This window comes from Opisthorchis viverrini (assembly GCF_000715545.1).
Source record: "Opisthorchis viverrini unplaced genomic scaffold opera_v5_418, whole genome shotgun sequence".
Classification (NCBI taxonomy): domain Eukaryota; kingdom Metazoa; phylum Platyhelminthes; class Trematoda; order Opisthorchiida; family Opisthorchiidae; genus Opisthorchis; species Opisthorchis viverrini.
Window position 1 is genome coordinate 45,116 of NW_008752079.1, and position 16,997 is coordinate 62,112.

A 16,997-nucleotide genomic window follows, 5' to 3' on the forward strand; every position below is an offset into this window, starting at 1 on the left:
ATCATATTCACACTTCTTTTGGGGTAGATGCAAAATGCGTGAACGTGGATCGAGCAAACACAGTACTCATAAGGTTGCTGAAGACTCTTTGACAGTAGGACAGCAGGTCTCATATTTTTCATATGGACATTGTCTCTCGTCTGCCTTGTCTCTGAACACTTGGTTGTGAAGACAGCAGCAGTTAGTATTGTGTGCTGGTGTTTTGTGAATGATCCATATGAAAGACACCAGCGCATACTGCATTTAGCCATATAGAAGATGCAGCCTAACTTTTGTACAGTCCGAAGGGCCATTGTCAATAGGTAGACTGTATGCACCATGGCACAGTCACATCAGGCCTATGGGAGACAAATTGTGTGCGAGCCCATGTGTAGGTTCGAATCCTCGTTTGGACATGCGTCTTTTCTTCAGGAGCACACAAACGGCTATCGGCTTGTGTAAATGTTTCCACAAACCCCTCCTCGTATATTCCTATCGCAATACAAACTTATCTTCCAATGTAGTTTTGCTTTCTGGTTTCTCGTAGGTAGTTGTGTTAAGGTAGATTTCGAAGCAGCGAACAACTATCCAAACGACTAAGTGGCGTGAACTACACAGCAGATGTACATATGATCCCCAGATTCATCAAACATATCTCGGGATATCGAAATTTGGTATTTGTCTATTCTGAATCCCATAAATCTCCCTATGCTCCACATAAATCCCAAGGGGCTGTCCTTTGAGTATTTGCGCGGTACCTCAATGTCCCGATCATTGCAAGAGTCACGCAAGGTCAACGTGCTGAATCCGAATGTGAAAAATCAAGAAGGAATCAGACAGCAAACGATTGACCTGAAATAAGGTTTGCGCCAGCTCAGCTAAAAAACATTCGTCATAAAACCATAAGTAGGAATCTAAAGTCCCAGAGCGCCACATGTCTGCACTACATTTGGTTGAGTTCCTGTGAGAAATAGCCACATCCTCATTTCTAGAACGTTCGCCTCTTGAATTCACCCATATTTCTTCGATACTTTTTTTCGAAGAGCGTTTGCTCAAACAGCCGCCCATTTCTGGTTCTGGAAAATCTGTTGCCCATGGTAAATGCAATGGGATATTTTGTCGTTGTGGCACAAATGTCAGGGCAAAATCATTACCCTGGCATTTCTCGTCGTCACAGGATGTTACTAGAGTGACCAGTAGTTTGTCTGTGCAGCTACCATATGCATGCGACAAATTGGACAGAATGTACCTGGCCTTATCACGTAATCATCTTTGGCTGTCATTCGCTTTAAAGACTGAACCATTAGTGTTGTGCAGCCGTATCTTGATTATCCTAAAAGCTCAGTCGTGAGACAGGCTTGTTTGCTTTTTGTTTAAAAAAAGACAAAGCGGTCTACGAGCTGCTATATAAAGACCAGCATTTCAAAACGTTTATCCCCGAGTGTTTTGTTGATCAGCAGTCCCGGGCGATTTAAGTTTGGTGCAGCTCTCTGAGACGGGGCTAGCATGGATAAGGGTGCGCAAGCGTACATGGCCTCATCCCTTGGGTTTCCACTATGTCCAAGTCTAGAAGACCATGAATCTGAACAAAGCTCCTCAAATATCGACAGCAGGAGATCGTCCACTGGAGAACGTCATGATCCGCTCCCAGAGGAGCTACAATTTCTCAAAATTCGTGACTATCTAAGTCATGTTTTGCTACAGCTTCATAAAGAAGTGACGCAGCGCGCACGTTATGAAGAAAAAGGAATAGATTCTGCCGCAGATAAATCAGTCAAGTTTCATGAAAGGCATTCGATTCGTCACAAGCACGCATTCGTACATGATCCAATACATCAGAATGATGTGGCTCTTGCATTCCAGGTAGGTCATCATATGACAGTCCAATATCCACTGTATAGCCTTACATTGCCTTTGGTCTTGTTTGACGCTTAAAATTAATTACTAAGTCGATCGTTTCTCTGTGACTCCCTACAAAAAAACCTCCAGATGACATGCAAATAGGTCAAGTAACCCAAGTCTTTTGATGATTAGAGGTCGAATCAGAGTGAGATAATTGTGCGAAAGAGAACACGATATTAAGAAAAGTGTTGGTTGATATTACATGTAACTCTACGTCAGTTTTGACCTATTTGACGGACTAGTTACTGCGTCAGTTAAGAAAAAGCACCCAGCAGACGATCTTTAGCAAAGCACAAATCTAAGACAACTTTTTCTCCCTTTGTTGATCTAGGCTTCAAATGATCGGGCATTGTGCTGCATCGACTCACTCTTATTTGAAGGTTGATTTGCTCACATATGGTTGTTTTGGAAATATTCGGTTGGCTTCCCCACTTTTCTTTTCTAGAAGTGGCCCTATTGAACTCTGTGTCATCCGCCGCTACCATACGGCCCGTTATAAAGACCTATTTTGGATGTTTTAGGAACGTACCAAAGTTCAAACCTGAGATATAAACGATCAATATGTATTCTGAAGATCATTTTCTTTATTTGTGATCAACGACTAGCTTGCAGAAAGTGCGACTCACAAGAACACTCGTGCTTCTTCCACTAAGGGTGAATGTCATGTCAGCTACGAGGATAATCGTATAAGTTGTCACTGTTTTCAGGTATTGAAATACAGACATGTTTTTTCCGTTTGCTATAAAAACAAAGTTATAGTAACAAGAAATATGATTCCCGAAATATACTCTTAGAAGACGGGTTGTCGCAGCCGTTTTTAAGAGGTGTTTTAGTCCCCTGTACTCGTTGGACATAACAAACGGAAAATGCTTAAGCTGTGAGTGTCACTTTAGTTATTCTGCCCAAATGTTGAAAGCGCTATTTTCTGTTCAAGACTAAGGTAGCCACGGGCTTGGTCTAGAATTAGATGTCGGAGATAGCAATAATACCCCGATCCAAAATATGAACAGTATGGACACAGCAGTATATCGCTGGCTAGATCAGTCTTCTTACATACTGATCGTTTGAAATGAGAATTTAGCGCGCATGCACCTTAAAAGTAAATGAAAGGTTTTTGTGCACAGCTGAATCAACTTATTCGAATGGCACAGGTGAACAAAGATGGCAGTTATTTGGGGATAGTCACAAACAGCGTTAGGTCGGAGATGAATTGAAATAGGGTGTGAAGCAGAACTGCTAATAGAGTTTGTGGAGCGGTTCATTTCGTTTAAATTACAGCTACCATTGATCCCTTGACAAGCATATCGTGGCTTGCGAAATTTCCTTCCATGATCCTGTGGTGGTTAGGCACCACTAGTAAAACCGATGTATTGATCTAAATGATGAAAGATGTTCACGTGGGATTCAGGGCTTCATTGTGAGAGCAATGCCTCCTCAGAAATCTGCGTTCCCATCAGTTGACGCTCTGTCCCCGGCAGCAGGCTTCATCCTGACTGACTGCTTAACATGTGTGTATGGCATGAAATGTAGAAGCGAAATCTCAAGAAATAGAACGCAAATAAAACGGTGCGCGTAAACGACATATTTGTTGTGTACGTACTACTGGGGTTTTTCTGTCTGTAGGTGTGTTTAATATGTTTATTTGAGTAACTCAACACGCATGTGATTTTTCATATTTCCAAAGGATATATGAAGCAAAAGAGTTGGAAGGCCGCATTACCCTCAACAAAAAAGTCTTTCTAAGAAGTGTCACCCTTAAATGTTACCAAAAAGGGACCTCTGACCAAACCTTATCATGGAACTCTTGTGATAAGAGTGCCTTCCCAGGAAAAACCTTCCTTCCCACGTATGCCTTATTTAGGGCTTAACAGTGCAGTAAGGATTCATCAAGAGACCGGAACTAACCATTAGTCAGCACCATCCCACCACTCCATAGATGAGGGTGTGGTATGTCAATACAACAAGACTCCAGGTTGTTCCAGGTATGGTCCCCGTTAACCATTCTCAGACATTTGGCATTTGATATCCTCAGTTTCGTTGTGTTCGCACAGTTAGTCCCCTAGTTGAACGACCCATATGTTTTCCTCGTTGCAATGTAGTTACCACCGTGTATGCCAAGAAGCGTAAGTTGGTAGAAAAAATTCATAATTTAATACTATCTGAGAGATCATTTGGCTCCGAGTTACACTGGAGTCAGGTCCCTAATCCTTCATTCCCCTACGGAATTGTTGGAGCTATATTTACAGGTCAAACTTGCTCATTAGCTGGACGATAGTTTAAGTGGAGCTTTGTTTTAAGTCGCGCCTAGATAGTTGTCAACGCCTGTGCTTTCTTTGATGTTTACGGCAGCCGTACAACAAAAGTGTGCCACAGCCTAATGACAAGCAATTTTCTCGACAGCCCATGCTACGGATAAGGTTGTTGAAAAACTCTTCGACAGTTAACGACCGTTTTTACTCTTCACAAACCCTTCTGGAATTCAAATGAATCTCCTATTTATACAAAGTTACTTTGAAAATAAATACACTTTGCTAACTGCGTCCAGTTTGATGCTGAATTAGAACACAAGGTTGACGAAAACTAGGCAAATGTGCTACAAGAAAAGCGAAACCGGTCGTGGGCCGTCCAGTAGCTGTCAGCAACCTTATGAGTAGCTTATTCCGTCAAGAACATATAGCACAGTATCTCGAACGTCGTACAAACTGAAGTAAGAAGTGACATTCATGTGGTGTATCCGTTTGGAAGACACCGTTAAAACCAAATCTGCAAAGGAATGTCTTTCGTCAACAAATATTTTTTCGTCTTCTGCACAGTGCGTGGCAATGGGTAATTCGGGCGACCTGTTCGACATGCTGTTCGAATTTCCAGATTTGCTCAAAGCTCAGGATCCTTCCGGTTCGAGTCTTTTGCACTGTAGCATTGAGAAAGGGAGACCGGAGTTGGTGAACATGTTGCTTTCAAGAGGTGCTGGTAAGTGCTGCTCTACGCCTTTCCAGATTGCAGTAAATATTGTTTTTTGATTAAACTTGAGGCCTCTTTGGCAGATGTAAAAGCATAGCGCACTTATAGAAAACAGTGATGTATGGTCCACAGTATTATTCTTCCTTCCACCTGACGACTCCCCTCCAACTGCAAATGTTTTCCACTCAGAGATCTGTCACCTAGTAATTTTTATGGCATCGTGTGGACGGTCCTTTTTGTGAACCGATGATTTTTATGATTTTTCCCGAAAACCAATAGTTCAATAATCACTGTTGAACCGAGGGAGGTCTTTTTTGTGACGTTGTTCATTAGAAAACACCAACTCAACAGTTACTGACTACTGTTCATATGCATCGTGTTTATAAAAAACGAATATCCGTCTTCTTCTCAAACGCGCCTACCTGAAGTTTCCTGGATATTCTTCGACTGTTACCCAAATATAAACGAATGCTACAAAGCCATTCCACAAATTCCGTAATAGGTCTTACTTTTCAATAGACGCGAAGCGGACCTACGGGAAAACATACTGCTTGCATGCCTCATCAATAGTACCCACCGTTACACTATAAGTATTTCTTTGTGAATAAGTCATTCTGTAGTAGCTCTCACATGTTAGTCAACTGCTAAGGATGTTGACTTAGTTTGGGGATCCTGTGATGTATGCTCATACCCATGTCGATGAACTGTCGTGAGGTATTACTTTCCCCGAAAAGGTTGCTTTGATGGCTTACAAATGGGCCAACAGGGGGCGAGGTCCAGGAAGTATGAACACTTCTTACGAAGAGGTTTATTTCTGCCATTACATTTACTAGGCCAGTTGATAGGCAAAGTGTAATCCGTAGTTTAGTTTTAGGTATACCATAAGGTTTGATATGGTATCATGTGACGTATTCTACCTCAATTCTCTTGAGACCAATGGTCTACCTAACCTGCAACTGCTTTCCGCAGCCCTACATGCATCGAACTTTCATGCACTTTATCGCAGCCTTCATTTTCGGACACCGTATTATTACCCGTGAATGGTGATATTTGGCCTTGGTTACTTTAAAAAAACATAAGGCCCTGCCATCTCAAGAAGCCCGTTTGCCAGTTCAAAAATGCTGTCCGGACCCACGAAGGAAGTCGTACCGTCCCTTGGATATGTGGTGAATTCTGAGGTGATGACACCTGTAGCAAGCATCTGTTGGCTTCTCATTCGCTGTGTGACCGGCTCTTCTAAACGTCCACGCATTTTATTCTACAGTGCATGTTCGCATACGTCAGTCAGCCTCAATACTAACTTAAACATTCGTCCGTTTGACAAATAACGTTTAATCTGCCCCACAAAAAGACAGACGTCAGTTGGACGGTCACTCATCGAGAGGTCGTTCTGCTGTTATTGCTCAAATTGAAGAATACTCGCTCTTTGATTTATATACTCGTCTGCATACCAATTTAGTTTCGACGGGAGACTCGCCTAGCACCCAGCCGAATCCTTCATATATGATGTTCTCAGGTTTACAACACACAGTTGAGTGTATACTTCGAATTTTGTGCAGTCTGAGTCCAAGTGGAATGTAAGTGTGACGGACATCCGAGGACCGTGCCTACTTGATAAGCCCCAAGAAGGACGAAACCGGTCATGGACCGCCGGAGTGTTTTCAGTAAGAGTAATGTATTACTCTTATACTTTTCTGCTTAGCTTAAAGCAGACTAAACAATTTTCGTCCGCATCCCTATGGCAAGTGATGTTTATTCCTCCAAAAAGCAGACAGAGTATGGAAGCCTTTAAAATGTTCTTCGACGAACATATTCTAGGCATATGTTAGTAAAAGTATCATTTTGGGTGAAAATTTGCTGCCAGCTCATTAAGGAATAAATTTCGCTGTGAAGACTCATTTTAATCCAGAGAGAAATGTTTGTACCGCATCCTGTCCAGTGACAGTATGATCATAAAGTCAGCATCAACTCTACTCCAATGACCGCCTGCAATGAGGCCCATCTTCCTCACATTAGAGACGCAAGACAAGACAAAAATTGTTTAATGCACCCTAGTTTGTCATATCGTGCATCTTATTCGGTCCTAGCCAACTTCACACATATATGGTCGCTTGGCCCTTCCCTCCAGTAGAATTTCCCACGGAAAACTTGCTTTAACTTGACACAATGTGCATGCGTTATTTACCAATTCATGCTCTACAGTTTATTGTTGCAGTCAGACGCTCATAATTCCCGTTCATAGGCATCTGATAATTCTTCGTTCCATTTAAGGCCTTCTCAATATCTAAATCGTTCCCCAATGTGTTACGAATTTCCGCATTCAGGACTGCAAGTCCTACCCTTCATAGGTCAGTAGTGGCATTTAATTAACACTTATCATTACCTCGAAATTGACCTATTTAATCGCTCCGTTTTTTGCAGAATGTTGACCCGACTTATTGAAAAATTTGTTTTTCTGTTGCTTGGATTTACCAAGTACAGATTATCGTCAGGTTCGGGTGATTAGCTTTCAATACAATCTTTGGCGTGAGCACGTGTTGTCGCATCGCATATCATATCAGAAACTGCTTATGTCGATACAAAATCGGACTGAAAGTGAACCATTTCAACCGCGTAGTTGAGTATTTCCCCAGCTATTTTTTCTCAGCAAATTCTCAATTTTATTTATGCTACTTACAAAACTACTAAAAACGTGCACATATTGATGTCGCCGATCCTCAGAAACCTCACAGCTTGCTTAACCCGTCGGGTGTGACGCACTTCATGGTTGGATGTTGTATTAGAATGACAGAATCAAGCCATTTACATTCTCTGCAAAGCAGTAACTCCCGTAAAAGGTTTTTTCTTTCTTTGATGAGTGGTGATTTAATGAAGCCTATCACGTCCTATGAGGTATCACACATGTTTTCAACATATGGCACACATACATGGATGAAAATGTCTCCACTTACCCATCTAGAACAAATGAAAAACTTGGATCGTCTGGATGTTCGATACTACCTGTCGATCCACCAGCTTATATGGCGCGAAAATGGAAAGACCGCGAAGGTTTATGATTGTAACCGCTTCTGTCGATGAGTACAGTTAACCCAATGGTTTCTTGGTCCTGTATAAAGAATACTAAACCACCAACAGAGTCCACTTCGGTGTCATGTTAACATGTATTAGGTGCGCCTACATACTTACTTCCTCCCCGCTCTAAGAAACTATTCATTTTTATTATAACTGTTAACTGTTAACTGTTGTCAATGTAAAAACGCAAACTAAATTAAAATCTGAGGGTTATTCCCATGCTTAATTGGCTGGTTGCTAAATTAACAAATACTTCATGCTTGGAATACCTGATACAGGGGAGTGCTTTCATATACCATTTATCGGTCGTTTTATTATACTGTTAACTGTTAACTGTTGTCAATGTAAAAACGCAAACTAAATTAAAATCTGAGGGTTATTCCCATGCTTAATTGGCTGGTTGCTAAATTAACAAATACTTCATGCTTGGAATACCTGATACAGGGGAGTGCTTTCATATACCATTTATCGGTCGTTTCTTCCGCTCGTCGAGCAGTCGGAATAAGGCGGTAATTCAGCTTTTCATCCTACTTTTTCACACCAGTATTCTCATTTTCCGAGTTCGAACCAAGTGGGATAGGGAACTCGCAAACTCCACAGTAGCAAAGTTAATCAGTATGTCAACCCTCAGTTCATGATTTACAAATGATTTTCTGACTATGAGACGGCTAGTGTCAATTGTCATATGCAGAAGTCTTCGGCAAGTCAAGTGTACGCGAGAACGAGTTCGGTGGTTCCTTTCTGTGCAATCGAGCCTCCTATTTCAAGACTGCAGAACAGCCTTTGCTATGTTACATCAGTTTACAACTATGCCTTCTGGCTATCCTGAAGATATTAACGCCTGATCCATTGTGCAGATCACGCATGGAGCCATTCATGGCTCTGACAAGCATCAGCTGTTAAACTGTTAGGCAGGTGTGCAACGGATGCTGTGCCAAGTTGAAGGACAATATTAGGGCATCGTTAAAACACCCGCAGCAAATGGTTTGTCCAACTCAAGTGTTTCTTATTGCTCATTCTCTGTGTATTTTGCAATTCTCAGTTCATGATTGTGTACTTTTCCATCCGCATTAGTCAGATATATTGGTGTCAATGTATTCTTACTGGAGCTGGCGATGCCAGAGATCACCCAATATGTATCTTACTGAACTTGACGCACTGAACGACTGACACTTCCGCGTCTATCACGTTAGAAAACAACGGAAGCCTGTTAATCATCAGAACTTGAGCAAAATTCACAGCAGATGACGTGCTCAGAGCTTTTCATTTGCTCTCATCATATAATGTTACTTGAGTTTTCACATCTGCAGTAATTTTGAGGAAACTTGAAGCAAACACAGTCACGATTCTAGCTCCCCTCCTATTTCTGCCCCCAAGCGGTGCACCCAGCCAGGCTTTTGGAGTATGAATGTGCCGTCAAAGTGTTAGATGACGACATGATACTGTCTTTGCATGAAGAAAATTGCATTAAGTGCGAAAAAGACAAACCCCTATCATGTATAGCACTTATCTTTGTTTGTCAGCTTGCAACTAAATCGCGTATCCAGGATACAGATTACCTGCCAAGCTGCAATTACGTTCTTCTGTACTGGCGCCATAGTTGGGAATGGAATGAAACGGTGTATCACCAATCCTGATGAATTAAAGTCTGATTTTGAAAATTACCCGTAAAAGTAATTATCATGGATTCTTTTACTGAGCAAACCTTCTTACATCCACATGGAGACTTGACTATCAGTAAGTTAGTTTTGAAATTAAAGTTAATTGAAAAACAAAGAACTAACAAAAATACATATTTTTCTGAGTCTCGGTCGGCAATCAGGAATAGTAAAACTCTATTCATATCTGCGCAACTTATTAAATTGGAAGAATAATTTGAACTCACCATGATAATACGTGGGCATCGTTAAATCCTCGAATCTCCACGTCACACTGAATTGCTCACTTGACATTGACTTCATGTTCACGATGAATCCCATTGCATACATCTGTCATACTAATGAACTTGTCATCCTCGGACACAAAAGTTGAGATGGGCAGTGGAACTGGAATTCATGTGAAGTGGTGAATGCTCATAGACAATCTGAAGAGGTTTTCGTTAGGACGGCTGTTTGCTGACATTTGTATGGTCAAATTGGAACATATCAAGATGAGACCTATGACTGTCCAGTCGGCTGCTTTATTTACTTCAGGGCGAGATCGAGAACACTGGTCATAAGCCTGTTTGTTGAACCGGACAACTTAGCTAGAAAGATATTATCAGTGGTCGAATTGATATCGTTACCGCCTATAGAGTGTACTTCAGTGGTTGTCTTCAGCCCCTTGATGTTAGACTACTCAGCTACATTGATGGTCCAATGCTGACGGTAGTCTAAAGAAAGGCCAAACAGGCTGCATGATATTCAAATTTTTGCAGCTTTTTGTAAAAGGAACAGAAAAATCAACCCAACGTCCCAAAAATTTCTTAGTTTTGCAAACTGCGAAACAAACACGTCCTTGGAAAATCCCTACCGAGATGAATCAATTCTTAAACACACCGTCAAGCTACAGGAAACGTTTTATTTCGTAGGGCACAAAAACTGACTTGTTCCTGAGTTTGCCATTCAGAGTGGATATTCCCTTTGGATACACCACAAGTCACTTCAAAATAATGTTTGCTAGTATGCTTTCCGCTTCAAAACTGACTGTCATCTCTCGCTGCTTCTTTATGATATTTCTAATATCGTTGGAACATTTAACTCACCCAAAGGTCATCATAAGTCGGCGGACAGTGTTTCATAGCCCATTCACTTGGTACAACAAAGTGCCAGTTTACATGGACCAAAGCACATAAGTTGATGAAACATACTCATCAGCATACCAACTTCGTTTTAACTGGAGACCCAACGGGGCCCCAACTGAAGCCATCGTTTGCGATATTCTTCAACTAATTGTGTTGTACAAGAGCCGGCTCAACAACCTCATGAGCAGTGTTCCTTCAAGGAATAATACGCCGGTATTTCGGAAGACGAGAACAAATTTCAGCCGATCGCCACCGCCAAATGCCTGATTGGAATTGTGTATGCAGAAAACAAATTTACATGTATTCTTAAATGTAGCCTATTCTACAAAACAAATCAAATAATTTTGAACAACCCAGGCAGGAGACGATTAGCCTGTTTAATCCTACTGTGCTTACGCCTAATGCAGTAATCCAAGCGTCCAGAATATCCCGGAAGACAACCTGGACACTGAGCGCGTTCAAATAATGGTGATGTTTCTCCACTGCAGATTCTTTTTTCTCAACCATAAAACGTCTCGAAATAAAATAGTTCCCCAAAAGGGTTCCCATAAGAAACAGGGAATACGAAGAAAGTCCTTCCCGAAACTTTCGCCTCAGGCACTTACACATTTGAAACAACTTTACAACTGGATAACGCGATCATAAAATCTGAGTCACAGCTGGGAGCAAATAAACAACAGTCACTCGAAATTGACCAAAGTTACCACATGCCTCACTTGATAAACATATCTAAAATGTCACACTAATGATGACTCCCCAGATGATGACGAAACATTTGCGAAGCCCACCGAGCAGATCAACGGTCCCCTAATCAGCTCCCAATGAATCCTCCCAGGTGCCGAAATTTTAACTACTTAAATTTAGCTAAATCTCAGACGTAAAAGTTGGTCTGAGAGTCCTCGTGTGTTTCGCCTACCAAGGTCATGGCAACGGGCGTGTTTGAATTCGATGTCACTGTTCGTACAATTTAGGCTCCGAAATTTTAACTACAATGGGTTCTGCTGCTGACAGCATGAGGTCTATCAAATTTAGGTTTGCACACACTGAGTGTAACCGACTAAATGACTTTGAGCAGTCCATCTGACAGAAAATGTGATTATTCTGGCATTTGGTCCGAAAGCTTTCTGAACAAACGTCCCAAGGGCTGTACCCCACAGGTGTGGATAAGATGGCATAAAACTCATGAGCTGGACCAAAGTGGAGGTCTGGTTTTAGGCACTGAGTTGATGGGCTTTGGTTAGTATATTTGGCTTAACAGTCTTGTAGCCAAAGTTGTTTAAATTCTCTCGAAACCCGGAAAGATATGTAGGCGACATTTCATTAACAACTGAGGCCGAAAACAACACAGTTATTTTTACTCACAGCGAAAGAGCGATCAAATCACTTTAGAAACTATTTTCGAAAAATTCCCGGCTTTGTGATTTGGAATATTTGTTCCTTATGTTAGGTAATCAGCTGAGAATCAGAGACACAGTTAAACTCATTCGATTGAAGAACTGCTGACCTCCGGAAGACAACCTGGACACTGAGCACGTTCAAATAATTGTGATGTTTCTCTACTGCAGACTCTTTTTTCTCAACCATAAAACGTCTTGAAATAAAATAGTTCCCCAAAAGGGTTCCCCCCGGAAGACAACCTGGACACTGAGCGCGTTCAAATAATGGTGATGTTTCTCCACTGCAGATTCTTTTTTCTCAACCATAAAACGTCTCGAAATAAAATAGTTCCCCAAAAGGGTTCCCTTAAGAAACAGAGAATACGAAGAAAGTCCTTCCCGAAACTTTCGCCTTAGGCACTTACACATTTGAAACAACTTTACAACTGGATAACGCGATCATAAAATCTGAGTCACAGCTGGGAGCAAATAAACAACAGTCACTCGAAATTGACCAAAGTTACCACATGCCTCACTTGATAAACATATCTAAAATGTCACACTAATGATGACTCCCCAGATGATGACGAAACATTTGCGAAGCCCACCGAGCAGATCAACGGTCCCCTAATCAGCTACCAATGAGTCCTCCCAGGTGCCGAAATTTTAACTACTTAAATTTAGCTAAATCTCAGACGTAAAAGTTGGTCTGAGAGTCCTCGTGTGTTTCGCCTACCAAGGTCACCCAATGAATCCTCCCAGGTGCCGAAATTTTAACTACTAAAATTTAGCTAAATCTCAAACGTAAAAGTTGGTCTGATAGTCCTCGTGTGTTTCGCCTACCAAGGTCATGGCAACGGGCGTGTTTGAATTCGATGTCACTGTTCGTACAAGTTAGGCTCCGAAATTTTAACTACAATGGGTTCTGCTGCTGACAGCATGAGGTCTATCAAATTTAGGTTTGTACACACTGAGTGTAACCGACTAAATGGCTTTGAGCAGTCCATCTGACAGAAAATGTGATTATTCTGGCATTTGGTCCGAAAGCTTTCTGAACAAACGTCCCAAGGGCTGTACCCCACAGGTGTGGATAAGATGGCATAAAACTCATGAGCTGGACCAAAGTGGAGGTCTGGTTTTAGGCACTGAGTTGATGGGCTTTGGTTAGTATATTTGGCTTAACAGTCTTGTAGCCAAAGTTGTTTAAATTCTCTCGAAACCCGGAAAGATATGTAGGCGACATTTCATTAACAACTGAGGCCGAAAACAACACAGTTATTTTTACTCACAGCGAAAGAGCGATCAAATCACTTTAGAAACTATTTTCGAAAAATTCCCGGCTTTGTGATTTGGAATATTTGTTCCTTATGTTAGGTAATCAGCTGAGAATCAGAGACACAGTTAAACTCATTCGATTGAAGAACTGCTGACCGTCCCGAAACTCAGTCCAGCGCACAGGAGCGGATGGTGCTTTATCGGACGGAAGTAGTTCAACTCCAAAATGCCATCAGCTTTGAAATATATAATCTGGTTTGTTTTGCCACATAACTAAAAAAAATGGCACACAACTATTCGAATCTGGTCTTATAAAGATTTCTCGACGGTTCGAGCGACAGAAATTCAAGTCAGCAGCTCTCTTAGATTATTCGATTCGCTGTGGTCGCAGCCACTTCTTTTATACGATCTGTCGGAAGACGCCAAATTCAACGTCCCGATAAGACATATTACTGGCGTGCTTCCCTCTGATACTTAATTTAAATGACGGATCACATATAGATTGCTGGATTTTGGGCGGAGAACAGGGTCAAGTCAGTAACGGACACAGGTCACTACTGACAGAATTATTCTTTTTCAGGACCGTCAATCATGCCCCGAAAGTTCGCACTGCTGTGCCCACTACATTCGAACTGGACACGCGAACGAAGCCGATATGTGGTTGAACCACCAAATGATCACTTGACCTTGACATTATTGTAAAAAATTATCTGCTGTACATTGTAACACGACGATATAATTCGGTTTGTGTGACCGAAAACCCATTCGACCATATAACACAGCCTATGAAACTTCCATACATGCTTTGATGGACGCTGTTTGTAATTTTGTAAAAGGATTCGGCGAAGAGTTTGGTTTCAACTGCACTTGTAAGCTGATGACTATCTCAACTCATATTCAATCCCTTCTTTCGCACTGCTGTGCCCACCACATTCGAACTGAACACGTAAACGAAGCCGATATGTGGTTGGACCACCAAATGATCACTTGACCTTGACATTATTGTAAAAAATTATTTGCTGTACATTGTAACACGACGATATAGTTCGGTTTGTGTGACCGAAAATCCATCCGACCATATAACACAGCCTATGAAACTTCAGTACATGCTTTGATGGACGCTGTTTGTAATTTTGTAAAAGGATTCGGTGAAGAGTTTGGTTTCAACTGCACTTGTAAGCTGATGACTATCTCAACTCATCTTCAATCCCTTCTACCTTTTTGAAGTAGACTTTGTAAAATGAGCGGCGAAATCTCGGTATGAAAACCTCCTAATCCTTCGGATGTGCCAAGTGATACATTAGTTAACAACAACATTCCTGCAATGAAACAAATCTACGAGGCGGTCTTAACCTTATTAAATGTTATCCCGCAAACTGCAGTCGATAAAAGCCTTTGTCAGACGGTTATTCCAATGCATACAGATCGTATTCACTTCAATCTCTCCCAATCCCTTTTAGATGTAAACGCTCTTGACGCGCTGGGTAACACACCCGTGCATCTAGCTGTCCGAGCCTGTCGGGTGGATATCTTAGACCTTCTGATATCTAATGGGGCGAGACTGACGGTATCTAACAGAGACGGACTGCAACCCGTGCATCTTGCCTCCGAACTCGCCTTTGTTGCCGGTCTTAAAGTAAGATTCATTCATCTCTGTTAGTGCACTTTGTAATGTTCCGGATGAAAGTAACGATTAGATCATATTTTTACCTAATTATCTGTTCTTGAAAAAGACTCAAGAGAATCGCAATCCTTGGTGACATACGCTCATTTATTTATTGAGTTGATGCCAAAGGCAAACTGAGCTGAATCCCATCTAAATCCTTCCTGTATAGTATTCTTATATATTTCATATCTCTCATATCGCATATCTCATTAAAACCAAAGTATTTTGCAAATTAGCGTATTTCTCAAATTGCGTATAATTTGGGTGCAAGTGGAACAAAAGGCTGACGGAAGCTTGAGGACTGAACCTACCTTATGAGCCCTTGTGGAGCAGAACCGGTCTTGATGTATCCAAGAGCTTTCAGCGACCGTGTCTTTGAAATCTCCCAACCAAAGCCCTATTCCTGGAAAACCTATAGTAGTCCCCGGCATTCCCTGCACACAAAATCCACCAACAATTTTTGCTTTTTCGGATTTTTGATTGAGCCGATCTACGTGTTTGTCCTAAAGTGAGTGAATGGTACCAATGTAATGAATGAGATCACGACCAACTTACCAGAAAGTCAGGATGTAATATTTACAGCGTACGAAGAAAATGCTACCTTTCTGCTTAAATCGGTAGCCAATAAAGGCACATATTAGGTGATTTCGACAACTGAGAATACTGTCTAGTGTCTATAACTGAGCATCATGAACAGGCAATTGTTGATCGTTCTGTACTCGCTGAGCGCAACCGATAACAATATCTGCATCTAATTTGAGCTTTATTCTGGGCCTGTTCGCCAAAAATGCGATGGCTACATACCACTAAATGAGAAAATAAATCACATCATGGCAGTTATTTTAACCAGTCTTGGTAGTGCCCTTCTAATACCTTGCCAGTGAAGTAAAGCCCTGTTAAAAGGGGCAACTGAGTGCACACCCATTTGTGGGGAATATTGTCAATCCGTCGTGACAGGAAAACCAAAATGCAGGGTTTGTCCGAGACAGTTTGACTTCATCATCGCGTACGCTTTCCGAATCAACTTGTCTCCACTCGTTTAGTATGACATTCCTAGTTGATACCCTTCGCATGGCCGAACACTAGCTTAAGGGATAACAGATATTGACTTGTATAACCCGGGTATTCCATGAGACAAAGTGAATATAAAGTAGCCTTCAACTGAGGCATTCATATGTGCATTTATAATTTGATGTTATTCCGATTAATCAGGAACTTTAGGCCAATCGGTTCACATCAGTTGTGACTGGTCATTGTCTGTTGACGTGAAGGAGGATGGTTGAATTTCTTGGTCATTGTAGGAAGTTTTGGAGCATGTAGGGAGTGTCGCTTGGTCGGTGTTTCATCATAAAGGAGTAGCGCTGAAATTCTACTGAATCACTCATGCATATAAAAGTTCTGACGCAAATGGTAACCGTTCATAGTTCCACCGTACACGCGAACACAACTAATGCGTTTGTAAAATTGGCACTGAAATGAACGTCACAAACATATCTGGCAGAACCAATCGGCTATTCCCTCTCATATGGAACCATCTAGTAAAAACGTTCGTAAACCGTTATTAGGTTTCTCATTTCGAGCACCAGATCACTAAAACAAGATATTGTGAATTTTGTACATTAATTCAACTGTTGAAACATTTGTTGAACTGAGTGGACAACATGGTTAAAATTACTGAGTAGTTTTTCATCTTAAATGAAGCCCGGGCGAATCCGAATGCTTTCAGACGAAAGGGTGAATCAGTTCGCAATAAAGGCTTGTTGCGATGAAATCATCGTTACTTAGTCTAATGCATTACTGTGTGAATTCCAACAGTTGGTGAATCTTTCAGAAACTGATATTTAAGTATTTCAGTGGTTGTATTATATTTAAAATAATTTAAACTGATTATAGTGGAAACTACTCAAAATGTTGCTGAAAACTCTTCGACAGCCCACGACCGGTTTCGCCCTTCTTGGGGCTCATAAGGTAGGCGCAGTCTCCG

The 16,997-nt window shown here is 41.4% G+C and overlaps 1 protein-coding gene across 1 annotated transcript in view; it reads left to right on the forward strand.

The window, feature by feature from the left end:
* Positions 1 to 1,485: 1,485 nt before the first annotated feature.
* The window catches only part of T265_10897 (hypothetical protein), a gene marked incomplete at both ends in the record, with an annotated part of 50,025 nt that continues 34,513 nt past the window's right edge, over positions 1,486 to 16,997 (forward strand). The window contains 3 exons of the mRNA XM_009177408.1: positions 1,486 to 1,842; positions 4,695 to 4,851; positions 14,730 to 14,975. Coding sequence (XP_009175672.1) covers positions 1,486 to 1,842; positions 4,695 to 4,851; positions 14,730 to 14,975 — 760 coding nt within the window. The remainder of the gene's footprint in view (positions 1,843 to 4,694; positions 4,852 to 14,729; positions 14,976 to 16,997) is intronic.